The 27,974-nt window shown below is 35.3% G+C and overlaps 3 protein-coding genes and 1 pseudogene across 4 annotated transcripts; 3 read left to right on the top strand and 1 right to left on the bottom strand.

The window, feature by feature from the left end:
• The first annotated feature begins 9,187 nt into the window (after nt 1–9,187).
• LOC116108607 (organ-specific protein S2-like) lies at nt 9,188–10,385 on the top strand. 2 transcript variants are annotated; one of them, XM_031394848.1, is made up of 3 exons: nt 9,188–9,292; nt 9,476–10,024; nt 10,055–10,385. In XM_031394848.1, exons 1-3 carry the CDS (start codon nt 9,236–9,238, stop codon nt 10,121–10,123), a joined length of 675 nt encoding a protein of 224 aa, XP_031250708.1. In that variant the 5' UTR covers nt 9,188–9,235; the 3' UTR covers nt 10,124–10,385. The 2 variants fall into 2 exon arrangements, with proteins under 2 accessions (XP_031250708.1, XP_031250707.1); XM_031394847.1 differs by having other exon boundaries at nt 9,476–10,385.
• A 5,569-nt stretch (nt 10,386–15,954) lies between these two features.
• Nucleotides 15,955–16,826, bottom strand: LOC116108665 (annotated as a pseudogene).
• Nucleotides 16,827–20,495: 3,669 nt separating this feature from the next.
• On the top strand, nt 20,496–21,574 carry LOC116108608 (organ-specific protein P4-like). Its single transcript, XM_031394849.1, has 2 exons — nt 20,496–20,583; nt 20,767–21,574. The coding sequence occupies exons 1-2, from the start codon at nt 20,530–20,532 to the stop codon at nt 21,313–21,315; spliced, it is 603 nt and encodes a 200-aa protein (XP_031250709.1). The 5' UTR covers nt 20,496–20,529; the 3' UTR covers nt 21,316–21,574.
• Nucleotides 21,575–23,813: 2,239 nt separating this feature from the next.
• Nucleotides 23,814–25,978, top strand: LOC116108683 (SWI/SNF complex subunit SWI3D-like). The gene is made up of 2 exons (XM_031394924.1): nt 23,814–24,302; nt 25,343–25,978. The coding sequence occupies exons 1-2, from the start codon at nt 23,846–23,848 to the stop codon at nt 25,942–25,944; spliced, it is 1,059 nt and encodes a 352-aa protein (XP_031250784.1). The 5' UTR covers nt 23,814–23,845; the 3' UTR covers nt 25,945–25,978.
• The last annotated feature ends 1,996 nt before the right edge of the window (nt 25,979–27,974 follow it).

The following is a 27,974-nucleotide window of genomic DNA, read 5'->3' as shown; positions in this document are numbered from 1 at the left end:
AATCATACGTGGACCTTAGTCCCATATACAGATGAGATGACCTTAGTTGGGAATAAATGGGTTTTTAAAGTCAAGTTAAATGCTGATGGAAGTCTTCAACGGTATAAAGCATGGCTTGTCGCAAAAGGATTTCATCAGGTTCCTGGAGTTGATTACTTTGAGACGTTTTCTCCCGTTGTTAAAGCTTCCACTATTCGAGTTATACTCTCCCTTGCTGTCTATAATGGATGGGAAGTGCAACAAGTTGCATTAACAACGCCTTCCTCAATGGCGACCTCACCGAGTCTGTGTATATGTCTTAACTGGAAGGTTTTGTTGATTCTTCCCAACCATCCTATGTCTGCAAACTTCACAAAGCACTGTATGGGCTAAAGCAAGTACCCCAGTCGTGGTTTGACAAGCTTAAGTCAACCTTGGTTAGTCACGGTTTCACCAATTCTACATCAGACTCCAGCTTATTTTATTATCATCAAGATACTACAGTTGTCTACATACTTGTTTATGTAGATGACATCCTGTTAACTGGTAGTAATGCCTCTTTTATTCAACAAGTTGTCACCTCTTTGGATGAAACTTTTGGTCTTAAAATCCTTGGTCGTGTTCACTACTTTCTTGGCATTTCTGTAGTTCACTCACCTTGTGGTCTTCAACTAAATCAGAAAAAGTATGTTGAAAAAGTTCTCCAACGTTTTGGTATGCAACATTGCAACCGGTGTTCTACTCCCATGGTGCTTGGTTCCAAATTGCAGTTTGATGATGGACCTCATTTTTATCAGCCCTCCTTGTATCGCAGCCTTATTGGTGCTCTCCAATATCTTACAATGACTAGACCAGACATATCCTTTGCTGTTAATAAGCTGAGCCAATTCCTCAGAGCTCCAACAACTACTCATTGGCAAGCCTGTAAGCATGTTCTTCGCTATATTCAAGGCACACTGAATCATGGCCTGACATTTCAAAAAAGTTCTACCTTGCATCTTGAAGGCTATACGGATGCCGACTGGGCAAGTAATTTGTCTGATCGAGAATCTACCAGCGGCTATTGTCTCTTTCTTGGGTCCAATTTAATCCAATGGAGTTCCAAAAAATAGCAGGTAGTAGCTCTTTCTTCCACTGAAGCTGAGTACCGTGCTTTGGCTCAAGCCTCAACTGAAGTAGCTTGGCTTCAAAACCTTTTTCGTGAGCTTCATATTACCATTCCCGGTATTCCTGTTCTCTGGTGTGATAACACCAATGCAGGTGCTCTTGCCGCAAATCTTGTGTTCCACGCACGCACCAAACACATTGAAATCGACGTTCACTTTGTCCGTGAAATGGTTCAGTCTAAACGTTTGATGGTTCAATATGTTGCTTCTCAGTTTCAGGTTGCTGACATCTTGACCAAGCCATTGTCAGGTTCTCGGTTTAAAACTCTTCGTGATGGTTTGCGCCTTGGTGCCGCCTCCTTCCCATTTGAGCTTGAGGGACGATCCTTCACATGTCAAGCCTCAAATTCTGAAGATTCAGCAGCAGAAATAAACAAATCCTAAGAAAGAAAAATCAGTCCAGTTCAGTTTTTCCAGATTGGTTTCTCCCTCAATTTTTTTTTTTGTTCTTAAGTTCAGCTTGAGGGACGATGTTAACCAAAATATCAAGCTTCACTTAAGCAAAAGTTTCAAATTGTAGAAAACGCAGTTCACACTTCTTATCATCTACAAACGACATGCAAGTGGGAAATACAAGTTGCACTACAAGTTGCAAAACGGAGTACAAGGTGGCCTTATCTTTAACTAACAGCATGCAAGTGGGAATACAAGTTGCAACAGTAGAATATAAACCGGCCTATCACTAACTAACAACATGCAAGTGGGAATGCAAGTAGCAAAACAGAGTACAAGTTGGCCTGCAAGTGGAGACGCAAGTTGCAGATCAAACGCATGGCATTTAGTTAGTTGTTAATGATCAAACGGTGAAGAAGAAAGTTTGCATGTATAAATATTATAGTAGCTACTGTTCACATAGAAAAAGAGATGTATTAAGAAATATGAAAAGAGTCTAGCGCACTGTTCTTCTTCTCACAATTTATTTTTTTCAGTCATCTTTTTCTTTCTCTCTCTACTGTGTAAAGTTTTTTTTTACTACGCACAAGCAACCAGATCCGACCGGTTGTGCACCATTCCAACGACTGCCAACGGTGGCCGGCAATTGTCTTGGGTGGCTAAGGTATTTTGGGTATTATCCATGTAAATAGTGAGGGTATTTCTATCTAAAAAAATATTATGAGGTTAAAGAAGTCATTTCGCACATTTGGGCTAATTGTTATTTAGTAGACATATGAGAGCATTTGTGTCCAAAATGTTTATTAATTACGGGTAAAATTGGTATGAACAGTTGATTACCCCTGTAATGGAAAAATAACACCCTCCTAGACGGTAATCTAATTACCCCTATTTTTACCTACAGTAGCCACTATTAGCATTGAAAGTTTACCATAATCTTTCATTACTTGACACTCAAACTTAGTAATTTCTGGAAAATAAGATAGATTACCGGTGTTATCATTTATGCCCCCGAAACAAACGCACCCTTAAGTCTTTATAAGGTAGCAGCTTTTAATTTTTTTCATAAAAGTCTAAAATACCCTTAATCTTTTCTTATGTAAATGAAAATACAAATTAATAGAATCATAAAATAATAATAATAATAAACGGTTTCCCAGTTCTAACTAAAAATTATGGTAAGAACTTAGAACAATTCCATTAATTATAAGAAAATGAAAATTAACAAATTAAGGGTATTTTAGACATTTAGAAAAAAGAATTCAAAAAGCTGAAACTTGATAAGGACCTAAATGTTACTATTTGGATCTTATTAACTTAGGTCATACCTCAGGGACCAAAATGGATTTAACTCATAAAAACTAAGATAGTCACTGGGAAAAGAAATTTATCAAGAATAGCAAAAAGATGATTTTGCAAAACAAGCATATTGATATATAAAGGGACAAAATGAACAAATTAATAGTAGAAGGCAATAATGTTATAAAGTTGTCTACATTTTGCCAAAGCATGTGGTATGGTGATTGTGTGTAGGATCATATTATGATAGAACAATGGAGGATGGGGAAGCCACAAATTGGAGGATGGAGAAGCCACAACCGATGGGTTTCACTTCTCTTCATGATTGAAAATTGCTATCATTTTTCAAGTGGGGCTATAAGAATACAAGACACAGGTCAACTTGTGTTTTTGGCCATTTTGTGGAATAATTAGATTTTTGACAAGCCACAAAGTGCTCTGGCAGGCAAATGTAACTTCAAATATATTGATGTGCTAGCTCATGGCCATTATCTTTTTTTTTTTTTTTTTAATGACCGACAATGTCTAAGTCAGCTTACGCGTATCTCAACTAATCTTTTAGGACCTTAAAACTACCGATTAGGTAGAGCTCCAATGACTACCTCTATTAGCAATCGAGAAGAAATTCAAGTCTATGGCCTATTGAGTAATAAACCTAAGAGTCCCTATCAAACTCCTTGGTCATTTAGATATAGTTACCCATTATCATTATAATTAATTTTCTTCCTTTTCTTTTTCTTCTCAAGGTGAATTTTTTCATGCCTTTAACCATTTAAATAGAAAAATTGTGGTCGAAATTTGTGATCTTTCTATTCATTTGCCTTAATTTTATATCACCGACAGTAGCTTTTGTTCAATGAAATCACTAACCACTATTACTATTCTTGTGGAGATGATTAAATGATAAAAGGCAAATTAGGGCCCTGTTTGTTTATAAACTTATTTCCTCTTTCTTTTAATTTTTTTTTTTTTTTTTTTTTCAAGCTGTGATGATTGTTTGTAATGAATTTTCTGTTTTTAATTTTCCAAAACAGAGAATTTACAAGGAAGGAGAGATAACAATTAAAAACAATTAATTTTTGTNAAGTAAATCAGAAAGAGAAGAGATTGTATATATATAGAACAAAGAACTGGAGTGTTTCATGGAATTAAGAAAAAAGTTACCTTCACGCTAATATCCATATATATTAGGTTGGTGTCGGCATTAATTTCACTATTATTAACCAAAGACAAATTAGAAAAGAAACATGTGCGAATGGATAATTAATGTAGAGACAAAGAAGAAGGTGTGAATGAGTTTAATATACGCTAGAATATATCATTTTCCAAAATCTTTAAAATTATTTATATATTAGATAATGATAGCTACATGGTTTGGTGTTCTTTATGATCTTTAATTTGCATTATTGATGTCTGCCACTCTCAGTTTTTTTCAGCCTCAATAATGAAGAGATCACCAATTAAACTCGTTTTTATCATGCATGTTTCAATTAATGTTTACATGTTCTTTTTATTGTAGTCTAATTTTAACCAGATAGTATTTGAATCCATTTGCTATTTGAGCTGAGAAAACTTTCATGCAAATTCTGAAGGTAAAATCTCTATGTTCAACCATCAATAGATGATTTGATGGTAAAAGAGTAAAAGAGGATCTAACATAATCTCCCAAATTCGAGTTCCCTTGATAGTAAAAGAGTAAGAGGAGGATGTAGTATGGTCTCCCAAGTTCAAGTTCTTGGGATGGTAAAAGAACAAGGGGAGGATCTAATATATGGTCTTCCGAGTTCGATTCCCCACGACCCCTAATAGGGGTGGCATTGGAGCTCTTACTCGATCGATAGTTCTAGGGTCTTGGAGGATTAGTTGTGGTGCACGCAAGCTGGTTCTGACACCCCCGGTCATAGAACAAAAAATCTATATTCTTTAATTCATTCATGGCTAGCTAGATGAGAGACAGGGAGAGACAGAGAGACCATTAAGTTCATCAGACAGTATGATCCAAAGTTGATTATCCAAAGTTCTTAACTGTGGCAATTTCTTTATTTATTATTGATTTGGGGGCTTAAAAAGAGTTTGGATGGGGCTTAAATAACACCACTCATAATTAGAACAACAAGTTTTGATGATTATCACAACCTTCCCATTAGGGTTTGATAACCTTAGGATTCGTAGGTTTTTTTTTTTTTTTTTTTTTTTTTTTGGGTAACCAGGGTGTCCGGGTCAGCTTGCATACACCTCAACTAATCCTCCCGGCCCATTAAACACTCTACAAGCCCAAAAGACTAAGTAAGTCACAATATGATAGGTGGCACCAAAGTTTGAACCTAAAAACTTAAGGAAATGAGCAAACCTCCTTGACCACCAAGCCAATCCCTTGGGTTTAGGATCTGTAATTCTATGTGCCTAATTGTTATCCCTACGTGAGAGAGCTTAAGACATCTTAATTTGTTTACCATCCTGTAACTAAACATGAGGATATTTCATCAATACCACATAATGTATTTTACATCGGCATCATCATGAGGTGGATAAACACTCGTTTAAAATGAAACTTCGTCTAAGGATCTTAAAAATCCTCGTAAAATATTTATTTACTTAAAGTCGAAATGGTAGAAGAATTCTTTTTGTTTTAATATGAATTTAGTCTCGTATGCTTGCTTTCAACATGCCCCTTGACTTCCGTGACCTTGAGAAATAGGCAGGCTCTAATGTGGGTCTGGATATCTCAAATACCTTAAAAAAGAAAAAAAAATGTGCCCCTTGACAATGAACCAAGAATTAAAGATGTAAAAATTAATAAAAGATCGACCAAGATTATAAAGTAAAGACCCGTAATTAATGAATCGATATTTCATTAAGGACATGGTAAGAATGAAATTAATATGCTAGAAAACAGAAGAATTAATTAACTATATTTTCATCACTCAAAAGATACCCCATTAAACATAAAACAAAGTTCATAAATATAATATTTGAATAACAAATGTATAATAATATCGAGAAAAAATAAGTGGAAGCATGAGTTTCATATGCCTTCACAGCCCCGACCCTATTGCAGTCAGATATTCAGGGAAAAATAGAAATAAACAAATAATTAACTCTTCATATGGGGTAAGTCGTCTCAGTCGATGATCTTCTTTACAAGATCATATATTGTCCATGGAGTTAAAATTATTGGATTTCAAATTGAATTAATTAACATGCTTTCATATCATCTTTAACACATGCTTAATTATTTTTACCGCTCTAATCACCTGCATGAAACAGAACTGGAGTGTTTCATGCAGTCAAGAAAAATTAAGTTACCTTCACGCTAATATCCATATATATTAGGTTGGTGTCGGCATTAATTTCACTATTATTAAACCAAAGACAAATTAAAAAAGAAACATGTGCGAATGGATAATTAATGTAGAGACAAAGAAGAAGGGGTGAATGAGTTTAATATACGCTAGAATATTTTATTTTTCCAAATCTTTAAAATAATTTATATATTAGATAGTGGTAGCTAGCATGGTTTGGTGTTCTTTATGATCTTTAATTTGCACTATTGATGTCTGCCACTAACAGTTTTTTTCAGCCTCAATAATGAAGAGATCACCAATTAAACTCGTTTTTATCATGAATGTTTCAATTAATGTTTACATGTTCTTTTATTGACCATATAGTATTTGAATCCATTTGGTATTTGAGCTGAGAAAACTTTCATGCAAATTCTGAAGGTAAAATCTCTACGTTCTTTAATTCATTCATGGTTAGCTAGATCAGAGAGAGAGAGAGAGAGACCATTAAGTTCATCACACAGTATGATCCAAAGTTCTTTAAGTGTAGCAATTTATTTATTTATTATTGATTTTGGGTTTTAGAAAGTTTGAATGGGGTTTAAATAACACCACTCATAATTAAAACAAGTTTTGATGATTATCACAACCTTCCAATTAGGGTTTGACAATACTAGGATCTGTATTTTTTTTTTTTTTTTTTTTTTAGTAATTAGAGAATCCGAATCAGTTTGCGTGCACCTCAACTAATCATTACGGTCCATTAAATACCCTACAAATACAAAGGATCAGGTAAGTCACAATGTGGTGACACCAAGGTTTTAACTTTAAATCTAGAAACTCAAGGAATTGAGCAAACCTCTTTAACCGCCAGACCACTCCCTTGGGGTTAGGATTCGTAGTTCTATGTGCCCAATTGTTATCCCTACGTGAGAAAGCGTACGACATCTTAATTTGTTCTGCATATTTAAGTTTGTGGAAGGCCAAAATGTTTACTGTAATGAGCTACATGAGATACAAAGAGTGCTATCCTATAACTAAACATGAAGATATTTCATCAACACCACATATTATATTTTACATCGACATCATCACAAGGTGGATGAACACTCATTTAAAATGAAACTTCGTCTAAGGATCTTAAGAATCTTCATAAAATATTTATTTACTTAAAGTCCCACACCGACTAGGCATGCTCAAGTCTACTGTTTTATAAGAGGAGGTAATCCTCCCATTCAACAAGGCCTTATTGGGTGAGAAGTCAAGCCCACCTCAAATTCTATCATGGTATCAGAGCCATAGACAAACGTCTTTGGTTCAATTTTCTCGGATTTTTCTTCTTTTTCTTTAAGAATTTGTAGCTCAATTTCTGCAATTGGTAAACATGGAAGCTGGATCCAGTAGCTTGACCGCTTCAAGAACTCCACCTACTCTACCTACAATCTTTGTAAAACTTCTTGATAGGAACTACTCATTTTGGCGTTCACAAATTCTTCCAGCCTTAATTTCACATGGTCTTGATGGATATTTCACTGGGGAAAAAGAATGTCCTCCGATGTTCATAATAGAGTCCGACGAGGAATCTGGCAAATTGGTCAAGAAAGGAAACCCTAGCTACTACAATTGGAAGAAAATTGATCAATTCTTGGTAAGTTGGTTCTTATCTTCACTTTCAGAGTCCATGTTCCGTCATGTAGCTAAGTGTGGCACTTCATATGAAATATGGAACACTCTTGAACTTCATTTCAATCACTATCTAGAGCTAGAACTTTACACTTGTGAAACTTATTACAAACCACTAAGAAGAACGCACTTAGTATTAGTGAATATGTCTTGACCATGAAAGGTTTGGGTGATGAATTGATTGCCAGTGGAGTGTCAATTAGTGATGAAGAGTTATTGTTGTACATTTTAGATGGGTTAGGTCCTGAAGATGACGCTATAGTGGCTTCATTGACTACCAATAGTAATAACATGACCTTGCAAGAAGCACAATTCTTCTTACATAAACATGAAATGCGACTTGAAAGACAAAATAGTGTTCTGAATATGTTTCCTGATCAACTAGCCTCTGCTTTGGTAGCCTCTAAACAGAACTCTAGTAATGGCAGCTCTGATTCTAATTCTGGACTGAGTTATCATAATTCTGGTTTAAGCTCTGATACCATGAAGAGAAAAGAATTACAGCAAAAGAATCTTGAGAAAAGAGGAGAAAGAAACGGTTAAGAGAGAAAACAAATTCAGATCTGGAAATTTTTTTTTTTTTTTTTGCTTAAAGACGAAAGCTACAGTACAAAGACACATATATACTGCTTTCTTTAGGAAAACGCAGCGTATTGGAAAAGTTCTTTCTAACCCTATTCTACTCACATATGACACTCTGGTCCTTAGACCTTTATACACAATAAAATGGGAGAAGAATTCTATTTGTTTTAATATGAATTTAGTCTAGCATGCTTGCTTTCAACATGCCCCTTGATTTCTATGACCTTGAAGAATAGATAGGATCCAATGTGGATTTGGATATCTCATATACCTAAAAAAAAATATGCCCCTTGACAATGAACCAAGAATTAAAGATGTAAAAGTTAATACAAGATCGACCAATAAGATTATAAAACAAAGACCCATAATTAATTAATCGATCTTTCATTATGGACATGGTAAGAATGAAATTAATATGCTAGAAAACGGAAGATACCCCATTAAACATAAAAGAAAGTTCATAAATATAATATTTGAATGACAAAATATATAATGATATCAAGATAAAATAAGTGGCATCATGAGTTTCATATGCTTTCACAGCCCCGACCCTGATAGAGTAAAAGATCCAGGGAAAAGCAGAAATGAACAAATAATTAACTCTTGATGTAGGGTAGGTTGTCTCAGACGATAATCTTCTTTACAAGATCATGGTCCATGGAGTTTGAAATTATTGGATTGCAAATTGTATTAATTAATTACATGCTTTCATATCATCTTTAACACGTGCTTAATTATTTTACGGCTCTAATCACCTGCATGAGATTCGAGAATTTATTTTTCTATAAATAGCGAGAAAAATAAGGCTTCCATGCAAAATCATACAAAGTTTTATCTAATACACTTGGTTTAATGGGAAACATGAAAGCTTCATCACATGCTCTCTGCATACTCTCCTTACTTCTCTTGGTAAGCATTTCTTTCTACAAAGAGAAAGATTAACACAGGGTTCAATATCGATCCTTTTTTCATATATGTTTTTGAAGCTTTTCATATAGCTTACGTAGAACATTTTTATTTTGGAAATAAATTAAGAATTTTCAATCAATAATCTTCAGTTTTTTATGGGAATAATTTTCTTTTCTTGTGCAGTTTGCTAGCTCTATTTATGGAAGGAAAGATATGGGAGAATACTGGAGAGATGTCGTGAAAGATCAATCTGTGGAAATCAGTCTGATCAGTGCAGATCCTGCCAGGTCTCTCTCTAATGAGAAACCTGAAAGCCATGCATTCGACATTGAGCTGAGTCCTGATGTTTCAATTTACCACGACGATATCAAGCCAACCAAAGAAAAAATCTTTGTTAAGAATTTTGAACCGAGACCTGATGTTTCAATTTACCACAACGATATGAAACTAACCAAAGAAAATTCTTTTGTAAAAGATTTTGAGCCAAGACCTGATGTTTCAATTTACCACAATAATATCAAACCTGAACAAAAATCTTTCATTAATGATTTTGAATCAAAACCTGATGTTTCTATTTATCATAATGATATTAAACCAACAACCAAAGAGAAACTCTTTATTAAGTATTTCGAACCAAGGCCGGACGTTTCAATCTATGACAACGGTGTTAAAGCAACTGGAAAAAAATTCTCTCTTAGAGATATCGAGTCGAGTCCTGATGCTACAATTTATGTTGATTCAAGTCCTGATGCTACAATTTATGTTGATTCAAGTCCTGATGCTACAATTTATGTCGATTCAAGTCCTGATGCTACAATCTACCACGAGTGAATGAACCATGCAGATGCTAGGTAGAGCCCCGTATTAGTATAATGCTCATAACTAGAAGATTGATCAGTTTGGTTTTCTAGGGCATGCAATAATTGAGCATGTAATGTGTTGTTTATGGAAGTTAAAATGGGCTCAGCGTGTATAATTAAGCTATGTAATGTGTTGGTTTTCTATATGAAGTGCAGGAAGAAGTTCAGCCTGTGAGCATTGTAAGATATGATCATTAAATAAAGTCCTGCCAAGTTAATTCTTCTTTAAATAATTCAAATGAAGTTTATTAAATTCTACCAAGTTTTCTATATTCTGCATTTAATTAAGAAACTAGAATTCAGAAATAAAATGGTGGCAATAAGAAGCTGATGACAGCATAAACAGCTTTCCTATGCATTCCAGAAATTGGAGACCCCCACTTTCATCATGTAACCAGAGCTGCAACAAACTCAATATCCTGCAACCGGTATTCATCTTTCCCACCATCCTACTCTGCCTCACCACTGCTTTGATCAACCTGGTAACGCGATCAAATGAATCTCAGCATGATAGAAAATTTTCCAACAGCCGGGGAACTCCCTCTGGCTTCTCAAATGCCCACAAAAGTCTGTCTAGAATCAAGTTCATGGTCAGCATAAAATGAATATCATTTTTCCCACCAAAAGAAAATAATGAATTTCCTTTTATATGTATGTCTATACAAGAATTTCAAATATTTCTATAAAATTTTGAGAACTAGGAAGGAATAAAAAGATTTTCTTCTCACCTGATTATAAGAAAACGTTTTGGATGCTGACTTATTTATATATATTTCTCGCCACCGCCCGAAACCCCTGTTAAATTACTTGAACTTTACCTAAGGAAATAGGAAAATGGATTGAACCAATCTTTAGTATTTCAAACCTTAATAAATTCAATTAAATATATAGTTCCGACTTAAATAAGGGGAATCATTCAACCTTGTTCAAAGTGTCAAAAGCAGCCAAGCTTGGAAGTCTTTTGTAAATAAAAGACTAAATGGAGTATATCTTGGAAATCTTTAACACCAAATAGCCATGTTGCCTGGCTTCTGTTATCTTTTGGTTGCTCCACTTCCAGCCATCTTTACTGAGAAATGTATTTATGTAATACCCCCAATTTCTTTTTTTTCTTTTTTTTTTCTTTTTTTTTTTTTTTTTTTTTGTATGGAGTTTTATTAAATTTTATTTTGTGATTCTGGGGGGAAGTGTAAGAATTTGAAAGCTTCAAAGGAGTATAGTGTAATAGCAGAAAACAAGTGGGGACTAACTTGATATTTTACAGACACTTTGATGAACAGTGACCATTCAAAGAAAGAAAAACAGAGAAGAAGAAGGAAAACAGAGGAAAAAGAGAGAAGAAAAGAGAGAAAGCAGAAGAAAAGAAAGAAGGGAGAGAAAGATGAAATCGAGAATAGAGAGAGAGAGGAGAGAAGAGGGCGGCGAAGGTGGCTGGAAAAGTGGTCGTTGGCAAGCAAAACTCTGGCGATCAGAGAGTGGATCAAGCATATGGGAGGTGAGTAAAGCTTAAAATTTCTCTCTTTGATGAGTTTTAGTTAATTGGATTTGTGTTGGTTATAATTGAGTGTAATGACATGAGATCACACTAAAATGGAAAGATTGAGTTCAATAATGTTATGTGGATAGAACACATGTTTCCTAAACAAAATTTGGTTAAAGATGTAATTTTGATATAAGGGTTCACTATACAAAAATTTGACCATCTAGAATTCCGAAAATTGTTTGTATGTTTTGGGGTTTTTTTTTTAAGTTGAATATCAGATATGTTGTTTTATACTTCTTGAGGAGTGTTTGAAAATTCATTTCACTCAAAAACTTGAAGAATTGAATTTTATATGGATTTTTTAAGTTGTCCTGTGAATTCTGGAATTTTTATTTTCTGCCAAACATTTATTTTTGGAAAATGATTTGATGTATCTATTCTTAACCAAATTGAGTGATTTTAAATTTTGGTGAATCCTATATGTGTCTAGTTTAATTCTAGAGAGTTTCGTGAAGTTTTGATTAAAGGCTAAATTGTTATGAATTTTACAAGTCAGTAACCTTAATTCTGGAAACAGTTGGCAAATTTGAATGAGTTGAAAGAAAATTGTGTTTTAAACAGTTAGGCTCCGTTTGGTTCACTTTTTTACACTTTTTAGAAAAAAAATTTGAAAAAAGTTAAAAAAAGTTGAATTGGGCAGGTATTACGATGTAGGATTTGAAAAATCAATAAAAATACCCCCTATGTTTATTTATTTACTAAACACCCCTATAATAAAACATTAAAAGTTAACAAAAATACCCCCAACCCACCTATTAAATACGGACAGCCGACCACCACCGCTGGAGGGTGCCCGGAGTCACCGTATCGATGCATGACCGGCTGGATCTTGCCGGTAGTGCACCGATATGGCATTTTTCGGCCAGAGCCACGGTGGATCTAGCAAGCAAAGGCCAGATCTACGGCTAGATATGGCCATTGACGGCTAGATCTGACCGCATTTGCTCGTCAACGATGGCCAAAGATACGGCAGTCGTTGATGGTCAACGACGACCATATGTTGGCAGTCGTTGACGACTGGCTACGGCCAAAGATCTAATCGTCAACAGCTAGATCTTTGGCCTTAGATCTGGCCTTTTCCGGCCAGATCCACCATGGATCTAGCCGAAAAAGGCTAGATCGGTGCACTTCCGGCCAGATTCAGCCGATAGTGCGCCATTATACCAGATTCCTGCCATCTTCCGGCAGTGGTGGCTAGAATCTGGTAAATGTGGGTTGCTGGGGTGTTTTTGCAATTTCTAAAAAAATATATTTAGGGGTATTTAATTAAATTAACAAATTTAGGGGGTTTAAAAAAAGTTGAATAATATTGTGAGTTTTTACAATTTTACTGTTTAACTTTATTGGGAATACTAATAATAGTATTCCCAAGAGTGAGCCAAACGAAGCCTTATTTATTCTAAAATGACTTGAGAAAATTTGGGAACTTATGTGTCTCTAGAATGCCCTATTAAAATAATGGCTTAAAATGATTAATAGAATTTTTATGAAAAATCCGAGAGTGACCTATGTTCAGTTATGAGACAATTTTGTTAAAGAAGAAGTTAGGTTGATCCTTTGGTGTGTGAAGTGTCCAATGATTTTAATATTGAGATGTTACCTGTGGGGGACTTACGTATGTAGGATTTATTGGATTTTGTATATAGGGAGGCAAGCAGGGAAATTGTTAGAGGATTTCAATCTTTTTCAGCTCAAGGGTCAAGCTCCAAAATGGTGAGTGGAAAAAAATCTAAAACCCTAACTTTCATTTCAATAAAAGTTATCTCTAAATGCTTATTTTACTTGTTTATTGTTTAGATTGCCTAAGGTGTTTGATTTCCTTATAGAAATTAGCTTTATTGTAATGTTATTGTTGGAAATTGTTGATTGACATGAGAAATATGGAATTTTGATACTTTTGGGCAATAGTTTGAAAAAAAAAAACGAAAATGGGTTGAAATTGTTAGATTTGAAAACATTTGAGAACTTGCATTTACATTTATACATTACATGAGATGTTTTGAAATTATTATATGCTTATGAGAAAAATGTTTTAAGAATAAATATGAGATGTTAGTGGTTTTCAAACCACTCTACGTAGTACCCATCCCTCTCATGATATTGATTTGATTCTACGCATGTGTATGATTTGATATTGCCAACCCAAATGGGTCGAAGGCTTGAGCAAGGCAGATATCGCTACACATGATTTGATATTGCCGGCCTAAGTGGGTCAAAGGCCCAAGCGAGGCAGATATCGTTACCCAGGATTCAATATTGCCGGCCCAAGTGGGTCGAAGGCCCGAGCGAGACAGATATCGCTACACAGGATATGATTGTGCCGACTCGAGTGATGTTTGGTTTCACTGGGTCGAAGGCTTGAGCGGTGACCGATTCTGCCTAGTGGGATGGATTTAGTGGTTCAACCCGCATGATGTTAGATCATGCCGGGTTGGACGGATTTACCCCTAGTACTAGTTGGGTGAGAGTTTTCAAATGTGATTGAGAGAGATGGTTTGGATATATATATGTATATCATTTATTTAAAATCGAAATTTATAAATGAAAATGTTATCTGTATATGAAATGTTTTTAGAAATGATATTTTTAGAGAAACATGAATATTGATTTGTTTACCATAATAGTTTTCAGAAAGAAATTTTGCAATGAGAGACTTCAACTTTTGTTATGACTTATATTATAAAATGTGTTTATGGAAATGAAATTTTATAAGCATGAATGTTTTATTGTATATTAAAATGTTTTATTGCATACTAACCCATTCCCCACTCACTAAGCATTTCTAGCTCACCCTTCGTTTTCAAATGTTTGTTCTTCCCCCTTACCAGGTCAAGAAGGAGATCGTGTAGAGGAGTGAATCTCACTCAAGGTTGGGCTACACAACTTTATTTCATCATATATTTCATAGCTGTGTTTTATTTTCCGTTACAAAGTTTATGTTTCTTCATCATGTATTTATTTCATGTTCTGGATTGTTAAAGATATGGAAAAATCTGATACCATACATTTCATTTTGTAAAAAATTAAATTTTATTTGTTTATTAGCAAATGATCTTATATTTACTTGTGAGAAAAAAAAAAAAATGTTTATAAATGTTTTAGCTAGAAGAATTTTATGATATTTTAATTCATAAACAGGTTCCATAGTTTTCCTACATTGCACGTATCAGTCATCCAAGTCTCATGGGTGCTCTCGGAGCCTATGGGATAGAGAGGGTCGGGATGGGTCATGTCAATTTACTTGAAGACAACGATAAAATATGATCATGTAGAGGAATTAAACGCAAAAATTTTGTTCCTTTTCTTCTTTTGAACTCTTTTGTGTTATTTGAAGCTTTCTAAACCATTTTTAAAATGCAGAGACCTTTCTGTCATGATGTTGGTGAGTGTTATGCTTAAAAAAGTAGGGTTGACGTCGAGCCTTGTCAACATAGGCGATCAGAGCTTAGGTACGTAGGTTTTACAACCATTCAGAAGAAGTCACGTTGCATGCTGACGTAAGCAGCATGCTCCTTCCAGTGCAATGGGTATGCGCCAGATTAGCGAAAGGCTAGGAATGGTCCACATGTCCAATCCCTATAGAAGTCTAGGAAATCACTCGAGCAGGCGAGCAACGGGACACAAAGAAGGATTTGCACGGCAATCTAACCCACTCACAGATTCAGTAATCATTACCTTAATTCATCCCACTATAAATAGAGAGCTCCTCTCTCGTTTGTCAGATTACCTAATTTTTCTCTGAAATAGCTTACTCTCTCTCTCTCTCTCTCTCTCTCTCTCTCTCTCTCTCTTGTATTCACTTGTATTCTCCAAGCTATAAATCAGCTCGCTGAACGCGACTTGATTTTATATATTAATACAATATCAGTAAACGTAGGATTCGCTTATTTAAACATCCGAACCACTTTAAACATTGTTCTTCATCTCTTACCCAATTGAATACCCCCATATACACGTGTGACTTCTGAGTCCGCTCAACATTTCTCACATGCAATTAGTTGGTGTCAAAATCAAGCATCAACTGTGGGAATCAAACCTGATTATTGTTCTCTGTTGTTAAAAGAGTTCACAGTTAGAGGACGTGGCTCCAATTTCAGTCCAGAATATAAAACTTATGCAATAGTATTTTGATGATTGCTGAGCATTGATATTGTGATAAGATGGTGTTAGTGCTAAAAAGATTAATTATTGTAAAATTAAAGAAATTAAAATAGAAAAGCATACATAATTCTGCCACTTCGTTATGAAATTGAAAAGGGTTCTTAACAGTAAGTACTATTTATTAGATAGCAAGGTCGACCCATATACAGCGACATTATTCCATTCCACACTGGAGATGCACAACAGTACTAAACAGCATTTATTTGCAGAAACTTAGATAGGCACGTACAACACACGCAAGCAAGCAGCATAACATTAATTTAGATATTACTAATGGAGGAAGAAACTGGAACAAATATGAGATTATCTGGTTGGAAGAAATGGCAAACATGGGAGCTCCCTGGCTCGATCCCAAGCACACGAAACGACGCGTGATCGCGGCTCCACTTAGAGGTATCCATGTGGCAAACTGCAATAGCTTCCACTCTATCTCCATTGTCACCAACCAGTGAAACTCTGAATACCTTGTTCTCAGTCTCTTGGCTAGGCAGTAAAAACTGCATAAGGGTAAGGCTGGTGTGACATGCTACCATCTTGGGAGCAAATATCTGTCGGGGACTTCCAGGATAGTGTAATTCTGGAATTCAGTTGTCGATTTTGTGAGGCGTCTAGTTGTTTACAAATTTAAATTCAGTCCCCAAACGGAAAGCACTTCGGGCGAAATCGACATGGATTCTAAGGATGTTGGACAGAGTTTTATTTCTCTTCAATAGGATGGTTTTTCGCATTGCTTAGTGTATGTTCCATGGCTCTGGCTTGAGTTGAGTCTTTTGGAAAGGAGAAGTGTTTTAGAAGGATGGAAGCTGTTCCAGTGAAAATGGAATTGAATCAGCTTTTTCTCATGCAACAAACGAGGAAAACATCTGAAAGTTCTTCCCGGAAATAGATGGGCATAGTGTTCCCTTTTTTAAGATCTTCATGGTGAAGAACACCATAGATGAAGGATCCATGTGGGATGACTGATGAGCATGAACTGATGATGGGCATCATGGTTATGGCCTATTAATTCTTCCGACTGCGAGAGTATATCAGTCATCTCCTTGGCACAACTTCTGTAAGCACTCTGTGAAACAGTTTACCCATTCTAGCATAAACTTGGATGAATGATCAGCAATACATTTCTAATATTTAAAAAAAAAAAAAAAAAAATCAAGATTTTGAGTTTCATACTTATAACACGCCAATTCCTACAGATTGAAGATTAATTACCATAAAAAGAAGACACAGGAAGACGTTCCAACTGCAATCCTGAACATCTTCATCCTATTCCTTGCTTTAGTTAACAAGTAAATCAGAAAGAGAAGAGATTGCATATATATGGAACAAAGGACTGAAGTGTTTTATTCAGTCAAGAAAAAGTTACCTTCACGCTAATCTTATTCTTTGCTTGTTATCAAATCAAAGGCCAGCTTTAATTACTTAATTTGCATGTGGAACATAAGAAAACTAGTGAAAAAATGTCAGGGTGGAAATCTGATTTTAAATTGATTTATTCCCTAGAGATTACAGGATCTATACATATATATTAGTTGCTGTCGGCATTAATTTCAATATTATTAACCAGAGATATTGAAAAAAGAAACATGTAAGGTATTTAATGGACTCATGGATTAATTGAGATATAATAAATTGTGCACTATGAAAAAGGAAAATTGAGATACATGTAAATTGTTCGCTCCGAAAAAGGAAAAATAAAGTACGAACGGATAATTAATGCAGAGACAAAGAAGGGGTCCATGAGTTTAATATACGCTAGAATATGTCATTTTCCAAAATCTTTGAAATTATTGATATATTAGATTGTGGTAGCTTGCATGGTTTGGTGTTCTTTATGATCTTTAATTTGCATTATTGAATATTGATGTCGGTTACTCACAGATTTTTTCAGCCTCAATAATGAAGAGACCACCAATTCAATTAATGTTTACATTTTCTTTTTATTGTAGTCTAATTTTAACCATATAGTATTTGAATCCATTTGGTATTTGAGCTGAGAAAACTTTCATGCTAATTCTAACGTAAAATCTCTATACTCTTTAATTCATTCATGGCTAGCTAGATCAATCAAAGTTCTTAACTGTAGTAATTTATTTATTTATTATTGATTTTGAGGCTTAGAAAAAGTTTGGATGGAGCTTAAATAACACCGTTAAGTATTTTTGCCAAACACATACATTTTTTACCACACTATTTTGTTTAAGCACAATCATTTTCTTAGTTCACATGTTATGACATTCAAAATTGATGTGTACCTTTCCCTTATACTGTTTTCATCGCATAATGTGTGGCAACATTAGATTCTGATGTGCGAACAGTAGTCTAGTCAGGTTTTTTATACACATTTCATGTTTTCATTCATTGCTAGGATACTTTTCCAGGCCCGAGATATCTTTAATTTGCATTATTGATATCTGCCACTCACTTTTCCAGGCCTGAGATATCTTCAACTTGCATTATTGATGTCGGCTACTCACAGATTTTTTTCAGCCTGAATAATGAAGAGATCACCAATTAAACTCGGTTTTATCATGCATGTTTCAATTAATGTTTACATGTTCTTTTATTGTAGTCTAATTTTAACCATATAGTATTTTAATCCATTTGGTATTTGAGCTGAGAAAACTTTCATGCAAATTCTAAGGTAAAATCTCTATGTTATATAATTCATTCATGGCTAGCTAGATGAGAGAGAGAGAGAGAGAGAGAGACCATTAAGTTCATCACACAGTATGATCCAAAGTTGATTATCCAAAGTTCTTAATTGTAGCCATTTATTTATTTATTATCGATTTTGGGGCCTAAATAACACCACTCATAATTAAAAAACAGGTTTGGACGATTATCACAACCTTCCAATTAGGGTTTGATAACCCTAGGATCTATATTTATTTATTTTGTAACCAAAGTATTCGTGTCAACTTACACGCATCTCAATTAATCTCTGAAGTCCATTGAACGCCATTATCAAATAAACCACAATGTCGTAGCTAGGTAGTACTAAGGTTTAAACCTATAAACTCAAAGAAGAGAACAAACTTCCTTAGTCGCCAGGCCAACCCCTTAGGGTTAGGATCCGCAGTTCTATGTACCCAATTGCCATCCCTACTTGAGAGAGCGTAAGACATCTTAATTTGTTCTGCATATTCTAAATGAAATAGAGACAGTAGCGAGAACAAAACAATAATAAAGTGAATCACAGATAATAAACATAGAGAAAATAACACGCGCGATTTACCATAGTTCATCCAATATGGACTACGTCTAGCCAAGTCAATATTATTGCAATATTTCCTTACCTCTCTCTCGTTTACAATGAATGAATTATTCTATGATTTGCTATGACACTCATAACAAGAGAAAAATATATTTATAAAATAGGTTTAAGTGACAAAACCTAGATTTACAAGGATTCCTATTCCTAAGCTCAATCTAATAAGGAATTAATAACTTAAAGAAATCTTACAGCGATTATACATGGAAAAGGCCCAAACCCCTGCCCGCTCACTGGGGAATGGGGCCTCCACCCACTGACCAGACAGCGGGACCCCCGAATGTATCTGCATAACCCATTAATGCTGAAGTAGTCCACAACTCTAACATATATAAATTTGAGGGAGGCCAAAATGTTTACTATAATGAGCTACATGAGATACAAAGAGACGCCATTTAGTTCATCACACCACAGAACGATCCAATGTTTACTACCCTATAATTAAATACCACATAATATAGTTTACATCGCCAGCATCACCAGGTGGATGAGCACTCGTTTAAAATGAGATTTCTTCCAATGATCTCAAGAATATTCTTCATTAATATTTATTTATTTATTTAAAGTCGAAATGGTAGAAGAATTATTTTTGTTTTACTATTAATTTAGTCTAGTACACTTGCTTTCAACATGCCCCTTAACAATGAACCAAGAATCAAAGATGTAAAAGTTAATACAAGAGAGACCAATAAGATTATGAAATAAGGACCCATAATTAATGAATGGATCTTTCATTAAGGACATGGGAAGAATGAAATTCATATGCTAGAAAACAGAAGAATTAATTAACTATATGTTCATCACCATTTTCAACAACCTTTTACATAGTTCGTAAAATAATATTTGAATATCAAATATATAATAATATCCAGAAAAAATAAGTGGCATCATGAGTTTCATATCCCTTCACAGCCCCGACCCCATTGCACTAAAATATCAAGGGAAAAGTAAAAATGAACAAATAATTTAAGTCTTCATATAGTGTAACTTGTCTCAGTCGATGATGACTGGGTCCATGGAGTTGAAATTATTGGATTTCAAATTGTATTATTGAACAGGCTTTCATATCATCTTTAACACGTAGGCCCTTAATTATTTTATGTTCTAATCACCGACATGAAACAATATCAATAATGATTTACCCACAATTCAATCTTACAAACTTTTTTTCACAAACTCGTGTAGCATCTCGCAATTAGTCAGTTTTTAATTATGACACGACCAATTGCAAACTATTACATCAGAGTTATGAGAGAAAATTTGTGAGATTAAATTGTAAATGTAATATTGTCGAAACAACATGCATGCATGAGATTCGAGATTTTTTATCTATAAATAGCGAGAAAAATAAGGCTTCCATGCAAAATCATACAAGTTTTATCTAAGACACTTGGTTTAATTAATGGGAAACATGAAAGCTTCATATGCTCTCTGCATACTCTCCTTGCTTCTCTTGGTAAGCATTTCTTTCTACGAAGAGAAAGATTAACACAGGGTTCAATATCGATCCTTTTTTCATATATGTTTTTGAAGCTTTTCATATAGCTTACGTAGAACATTTTTATTTTGGAAATAAATTAAGAATTTTCAATCAATAATCTTCAGTTTTTTATGGGAATAATTTTCTTTTCTTGTGCAGTTTGCTAGCTCTATTGATGGAAGGAAAGATATGGGAGAATACTGGAGAGATGTCGTGAAAGATCAATCTGTATCAGAATCTGTGGAAATCAGTCTGGTCACTGCAGATCCTACCAGGTCTCTCTCTAATGAGAAACCTGACCGTCATGCCTTCGACATTAAGCTGAGTCCCGATACTACAATTTACCACAATGAAATCAAACCAACCAAAGAAAATTTTTTTGTCAAAGATTTTGAGCCAAGACCTGATACTACTATTTACCACAATAATATCAAACCTGAACAAAAATATTTCATTAAGGATTTTGAATCAAAACCTGATATTTTGATTTATCATAATGATATTAAACCAACCAAAGAGAAACTCTTTATTAAGCATTTCGAACCAAGGCCGGATGTTTCAATCTATGACAACGGTGTTAAAGCAACTGGAAAAAAATTCTCTCTTAGAGCTATCGAGTCGAGTCCTGATACAATTTATGTTGATTCAAGTCCTGATACTACAATTTATGTCGATTCAAGTCCTGATAGTACAATCTACCACAAGTGAATGAACTATGCAGATGCTAGGTAGAGCCCCGTATTAGTATAATGCTCATAACTAGAAGACTGATCAGTTTGGTTTTCTAGGGTTTGCAATAATTGAGCATGTAATGTGTTGTTTATGGAAGTTGAAATGGGCTCAGCGTGTATAAATAAGCTATGTAATGTGTTGGTTTATTCTATGAATTGCAGGAAGAAGTTCAGCCTGTGAGCATTGTAAAATATGATCATTAAATGAAGTCCTGCCAAGTTAATTGTTCTTTAAATTCAAATCAAGTTCGTTAATTTCTACCAAGTTTTCTATATTCTACATTTAAGAAACTAGAATTCAGAAATAAAATGGTGACAATAAGAAGCTGATGACAGCACAAACAGCTTTTCCATGCATTCCTGAAATTGGAGACCCCCACTTTCATCATGTAACCAGAGCTGCAACAAACTCAAGCTCCTCCAACTGGTAATATTCATCTTCCACATGCACCATCCTCCTCTGCCTCACCAGTGCTTTGATCAACCTGGTAACATGATCAAATGAATCTCAGCATGATAGAAAATTTTCCAACAGCTGGGGAACTCCCTCTGGCTTCTCAAATGCCCACAAAAGTCTGTCTAGAATCATAAGTTCATGGTTGATCAGCATAAAATGAATATCATTTGTCCATGAGTGTGTTGAGTGAGTTGGCTGCCTTTTACTTTTTTGCAGAAATGTTTTTTTACTTATGCAGGCTGTTTGTTCTTGGCAACATAGCCAAGACGAATTGCAGGTCATTATGGAGGGTTTTGTATGTATTGGGGAATTATGAGTAGCTGGGGTTTTTTTACTGCTGATAAAGGAAAAGTCTACAGGTTCTCTGTGTTTTTAGTGGTGTATAGAAATCTTAATAGGGTGTTTTTGCTGCCTATGTATAGGGCCTAGTTGTGCTGTTCCCAGGGACCTTTCTTTTTGGTTCCTTGAGGCTGTGCTGGTTGATGGTTATGGGGTGTATATGTTTTGTTTTCTTTTGCTTGCTGCAGTTCTTGGGCATGTCCAAGGCCCGGCTTAAGAGGGATTTCCCTTTTGTAGATTATATTATTCATTCTTTATAATATTACCATTTACCCAAAAAAAAAAAAAAAAAAAAATTTCCTTTCATATGTATGTCTATACAAGAATTTCAAATATTTCTATAAAAATTTTGAGAACTAGAAAGAAAAAAAAAAAAGATTTTCTTCTCAAGCTTGGAAATCTTTTGTAAATAAAATACTAAATGAAGTATCTGGGAAATCTTAACACCAAATAGGCCATGTTGCCTGGCTTCTGTTATCTTTTGGTGGCTCCACTTCCAGCCATCTTTACTGAGGAACTGTATTTACCTGGAGAAAACGATAAAAGATGATCATGAGAACAACCAAGAAGATGAGTTCCTGTTTATTAAGCTAATTTAATTGTTGTTTTTATTACAATAATATTATATGCACTAACCATTTTGTACTAATTCAAGTAATAACATTGAAAATTTGAAATTTTTTTTTGGGAGGAATTTCAAATTTTCAATATTAGTACTTGGATTAGTACAAATAGTTAGTGCACATAGTATTGCCCTTTTTATTAAGTCGTTGCTCTTCTGATAATCTTGAAATCTAATGATATGTTGGAACGTTAGATAAGAAGTTTTAAAGCTCACCAAGTTTTTGACCTTGGTTTCAAAACTTGGATAGATCAGCCTAGCCGACCAGGAATCGGTCCATAATCTGATCTACTAAATGACTAAAACCCGTTTTAGCATTGACCGTATTGATCTGGGGTTAAGTTGGCAGGAACAATATCGAACCGTGGTTCAACCTCTAGGTCAGGGAATTGATGGCTAAACCAGGTTACTAAATTGTAATTTCAAATTTTCAATTTCAAATAACATCACATTGACATTAGCACTTTATTAATTATTAAAATTTAAAAAAAAAAAAATTATATCATGTTGAGGTCAGCATGATATCACTAGTCTGACCCGAGGATCGGCTCCTTGATCAAGTTAAGACCCGGTTCGAATATAAAAACAAATGTTTTGACTTTAATGAATGCCTTCTAAATTCAACTCAACTTTTTGGCCCATCAACCCATATAATTTTGGAAACAACCTTAAATTGAGTTGAGTAACTTTATATACTCTAAATCTCTAATTTAATTCTTTGCACCTGATAATTGTTGCCTCAATCCAATAACTAAATCCACTTCAACTGGAAATCAGTAAATGCAAATCATCAAAAAAAAAAAAAATAACCGTCCAATTTAATTTCGACGGTGTAGATTTACTCTCCAATGAAACCCATCTACATAAATTGTAGACCGCCGATACACGGAAACATAAAGAGAAAATTTATATTTCCAGATTCAATTTATATCTTCCAGGTGTCTGACATTCCGTATATCCAATAAAACGCTTTCCTTTTTCGTGGAAGAAACGGTTTTTGTGCGTGCCAATAACAATCAAATAAATGTGCTAGAGCAGAGAGACAATTCCACTCTGAACCAAAAACCTTGAAACGAACCAAATCGTATAATGGAAGAGAAGCGCCGGGAAGCCGGGAGTCTGCCGGCGGCTACGAGCTCAGCCGGTGTCGGGGTCGAGTCACCGGCGTCAGAACCAGCTTCGTCGCGGCGCCGAGCGGGAGGGCAGAAAAGGAAAGCCACGGCGCTCTCAGCAGGCAACACTTCATCAACGCCGTCGAAACGAATCACTCGCGACAAGAACTCAAATTCTCATACCCCGATCTACAACCACAACGGACCATTGACGAGAGCTCGCCAGGGCCCTAGCAGTCTCAGTGCATCGGCCGGAGGAACGGCTTTGGCTGGCGGAAAGCTCGAAGGGGCACGTGATGACTTGAAGCTGGAGGTGGTTGAGGAACTGAACAAAGAGAGTCAACAGTGGGAGGCTTTGGAGGCGAAAATCGAGGCGGATTTTGAGGCGATTAGATCTCGTGATAGTAATGTTCATGTGGTGCCTACACATTGTGGTGAGTTTTTCTGTTTTTGTTTTTAATTTTTACTTTGATTGTAAAACCTAAACTTTTGTGTGTTCTGAGAGCTAAGTTGAGCTAAATTTGATATTTTGTTTTTGTTACTGAAAAAAAAAATTGTGTAAATTAATAGTTCTAAGCTTGCAAAACTTTACATTCTGTTTGGTATCTAAGCTGAGCTAGATTTTGTTGGGTTCTGTTTGTATGAATGTTAGATTTTGCATTTTCTCAGGAATTTAGTATATTTCTATTTGGTTGCCAAGGAAATAAATTGTGGATGGTTGGCATTTTTTGTTTTTTTGGCCACTCAGTAGATTTTTTCTTTCATTTTATTGGTTTCAAAATGGGGAATGAGTTCCAAAGTTGAGGTTTTTATAGTTGTCTTTGGTTTCTTTTGGTTTACATGATCATTCTAGATTGGATATTTTGACGGGAAACTTCCTTTCTTTTTTCCTTTGCTGTCTGAGAAATAAGTTGAGACAGAGGTCACAGTCTTGAAAATTTTTGCTGCCTTAATACATGTACCTCTACTGAGCTGAATTGCTAAACTGTATTTTGGTTTGGGTTAAACGTCTCAGGTAGGAGATTTTTAGTTTTATACTTTCAATATTGTTTCTTTCATGGAACCAAAATTTTGATTGTATTCAGTCCAATGTTGATTACTGGCATTTATGGCTGTGAAAATATGGAATGAGAATGAGATTTTGAATTTTGTAATGTATTGGATTTATAAAATGTATAAATAGCCAAATACCTCTATGTGTGGCAGATAAGCAAGTTTGTTTTTTCTGGTTCAAAACAATCTTATCTTCCCCACCCTATGGTTCATGGCCATAGGTTGGGGAACATTGATGTCCACTTTTATCATTGGATGCAAACTTGGTTTGGGATGAACTACCCTGATTGAAGCTCGTTCCTCTTAATTACCTCGAATAATTAAGTAAAAGAAAATGAAGATTTTGATTTTTCTTTTGTGTGTGACAATGAAAGCTTTGTTTTCAATTTTGACTCTTATCACCAGCACATGCTGCCTGCAGGTTGGTTTTCATGGACAAGAATTCATCCTCTCGAGGAGCAAGGATTGCCTTCTTTTTTCAATGGGAAGTCCCAGAACCGAACTCCTGATATGTATATGGAGATTCGGAATTGGATTATGAAGAAGTTCCATGCAAATCCAAACATTCAAATTGAATTGAAAGATTTGTCAGAACTGGAAGTTGGATGTGTGGATGATAAGCAGGAGGTGCTGGAGTTCTTGGACTACTGGGGCTTAGTCAATTTCCATCCATTCCCACCCGAATCCACTGCCACAAATGCTGATGGTGATAGGGTGGCAAATGCTGATGTTGACATGGCGGCTAATATTGACGATGGTGGAGCAGCAAAAAAGGATTCCTTGCTTGAAAATTTATATCACTTTGATGAAATTCAATTATGTCCTCGTGTTGCTCCAAAGCCTAAGGTAATATCTCCCGCTGCCCCATCTGGGTTGTTTCTAGAGTCTGCAATTGCTGAAGAGTTGGTGAAGCCTGAGGGGCCAGGTGTTGAGTACCATTGCAACTCTTGTTCGGCTGATTGCTCTCGTAAGCGCTATCATTGCCAAAAGCAGGTTGTTTTTTTCCCCCCTTATGGCTTATGAGCTCTGAAATTTATTACTTTGCTATTTATGCCTGTAGTTTTTATTATTATTATTATTATCCTNTCATCATGGATCTTATTACCAAGTTGAAGAAGAGTTTTGCCATGAAGGATTTAGGTTCCCTAAATTACTTCCTCGGCATTCAAGTTGTTAGAAATCAGCCTGGACTCTACCTCTCTCAGTCAAAATACATTACAGATGTGCTCCATCGAGCAAACATGGCAGGAGCTAAACCCTGTTCCACACCCTTAGCTGCAGGTACAAAACTGTCCCGAAATGATGGTGATCCAATTCAAGACATTACCGCTTACAGACAAGTGGTTGGTGCTCTTCAATATTGCACTCTCACCAGACCTGAACTTGCCTGTGTGGTCAACCAACTTTGTCAATTTATGCATGCACCTACCTCCCTACATTGGTCTGCAGCTAAGTGTGTACTGAGATATCTCAAAGGGACACTTCATCACAGCCTCTACTTCACCAAAGGTCCATTACAACTTCAAGCATTTAGTGACTCCGACTAGGCAGGTGATGTCATGGATCGTCGATCTATAACTGGCTATGCCGTGTTTCTTGGTCCCTGCTTGATTTCATGGAGTGCCAAAAAGCAACCAGTTGTCTCCAAGTCCAGTACAGAAACAGAATACAGAGCCATGGCCTTTGCCACTGCAGAGTTATCTTGGCTTCGAATGGTCCTTTCTGATTTACACGTTTCACTCTCTGCTCCCCCTATTCTTTGGTGTGATAACATTGGAGCTTTGTCACTTGCTACTAATCCAGTGTTTCACGCCAGAACTAAGCATATTGAAGTTGATTATCACTTCATATGTGAGAAGGTTGCTCAAAAAGATTTAATTCTTCGATATATGTCCACCTATGTTCAGTTGGCTGACATATTCACCAAGGGCCTCACCTCTTCCCGCTTCATTTATCTTCGAGACAAGCTTTCAGTTCGTCCACTCCCTATCAGCTTGAAGGGGGATGTTAAGGATAAATATGGCATTCAAATTCAAACGTGTGACAGAGAGGATGAGTCAGATTAATAGGATCAATCTGTTACAATAGATTCTAGTTTGTTCACCTTGTTATTATCTGTATTTGAATTGTAGAGATAAGACTTTGTACGCATTTCTTATCTCATGTAACCGTAGTTTGTTATCATGTAACTCTATATATATGAATCAATACAACAGCAGTAGCATAAAAGCTGCATTCTCATATTTACGTCTCTTTCTTAAATCTTATATGTCCAAGGGCCGGCTTAAGAGGGATTTCCCTTTTGTAGATTATATTATTCATTCTTTATAATATTACCATTTACCCAAAAAAAAAAAAAAATTTCCTTCATATGTCATGCTATACAAGAATTTCAAATATTTCTATAAAAATTTGAGAACTAGAAAAAAAAAAATAAGATTTTCTTCTCAAGCTTGGAAATCTTTTGTAATAAAAATACTAAGAGTATCTGGTAATCTTAACACCAAATAGGCCATGTTGCACTGGCTTCTTTATCTTTGGTGGCTCCACTTCCAGCCATCTTTACTGAGGCAACTGTATTTACCGGAAAACGATAAAAGATGGTCATGAGAACAACCAAGAATGAGTTCCTGTTTATTAAGCTAATTTAAAACTTGTTTTTTTTAATTAAGTTTGTTTTGCTCTTTCTGATAATTCTTTGAAATCTGAAATGATATGTTTGGAAACGTTATATAGAAGTTTTAAAGCTCACCAGTTTTGACTTGGTTTCAAAAACTTGGATAGATCAGCCTAGGCCGACCAGGAAATCGATTCTACTGATTACTTAAATGACTAAAACCCGATTTAGCATTAACCTATGATCTGGGTTAAGTCCGACAGGAACAATATCAAACGTGTTCAACCTCTAGCTAGGTTATGAATAATGGCTATAAACGTTCTAAATTGCAACTTTCCAAATAACATTACATGACAGTTAGCATTTATATTAATTATTCAAAATTTAAAATTTAGTACATGTTGAGGTCAGCATGATATCCTAGTCTGACTCGAGG

The sequence above is a fragment of the Pistacia vera genome, unplaced genomic scaffold, assembly GCF_008641045.1.
Source record: "Pistacia vera cultivar Batoury unplaced genomic scaffold, PisVer_v2 Contig567, whole genome shotgun sequence".
Lineage (NCBI taxonomy): Eukaryota > Viridiplantae > Streptophyta > Magnoliopsida > Sapindales > Anacardiaceae > Pistacia > Pistacia vera.
Note: the sequence above shows the minus strand (reverse complement) of the source record. Positions and strands in the feature narration are given on the sequence as shown.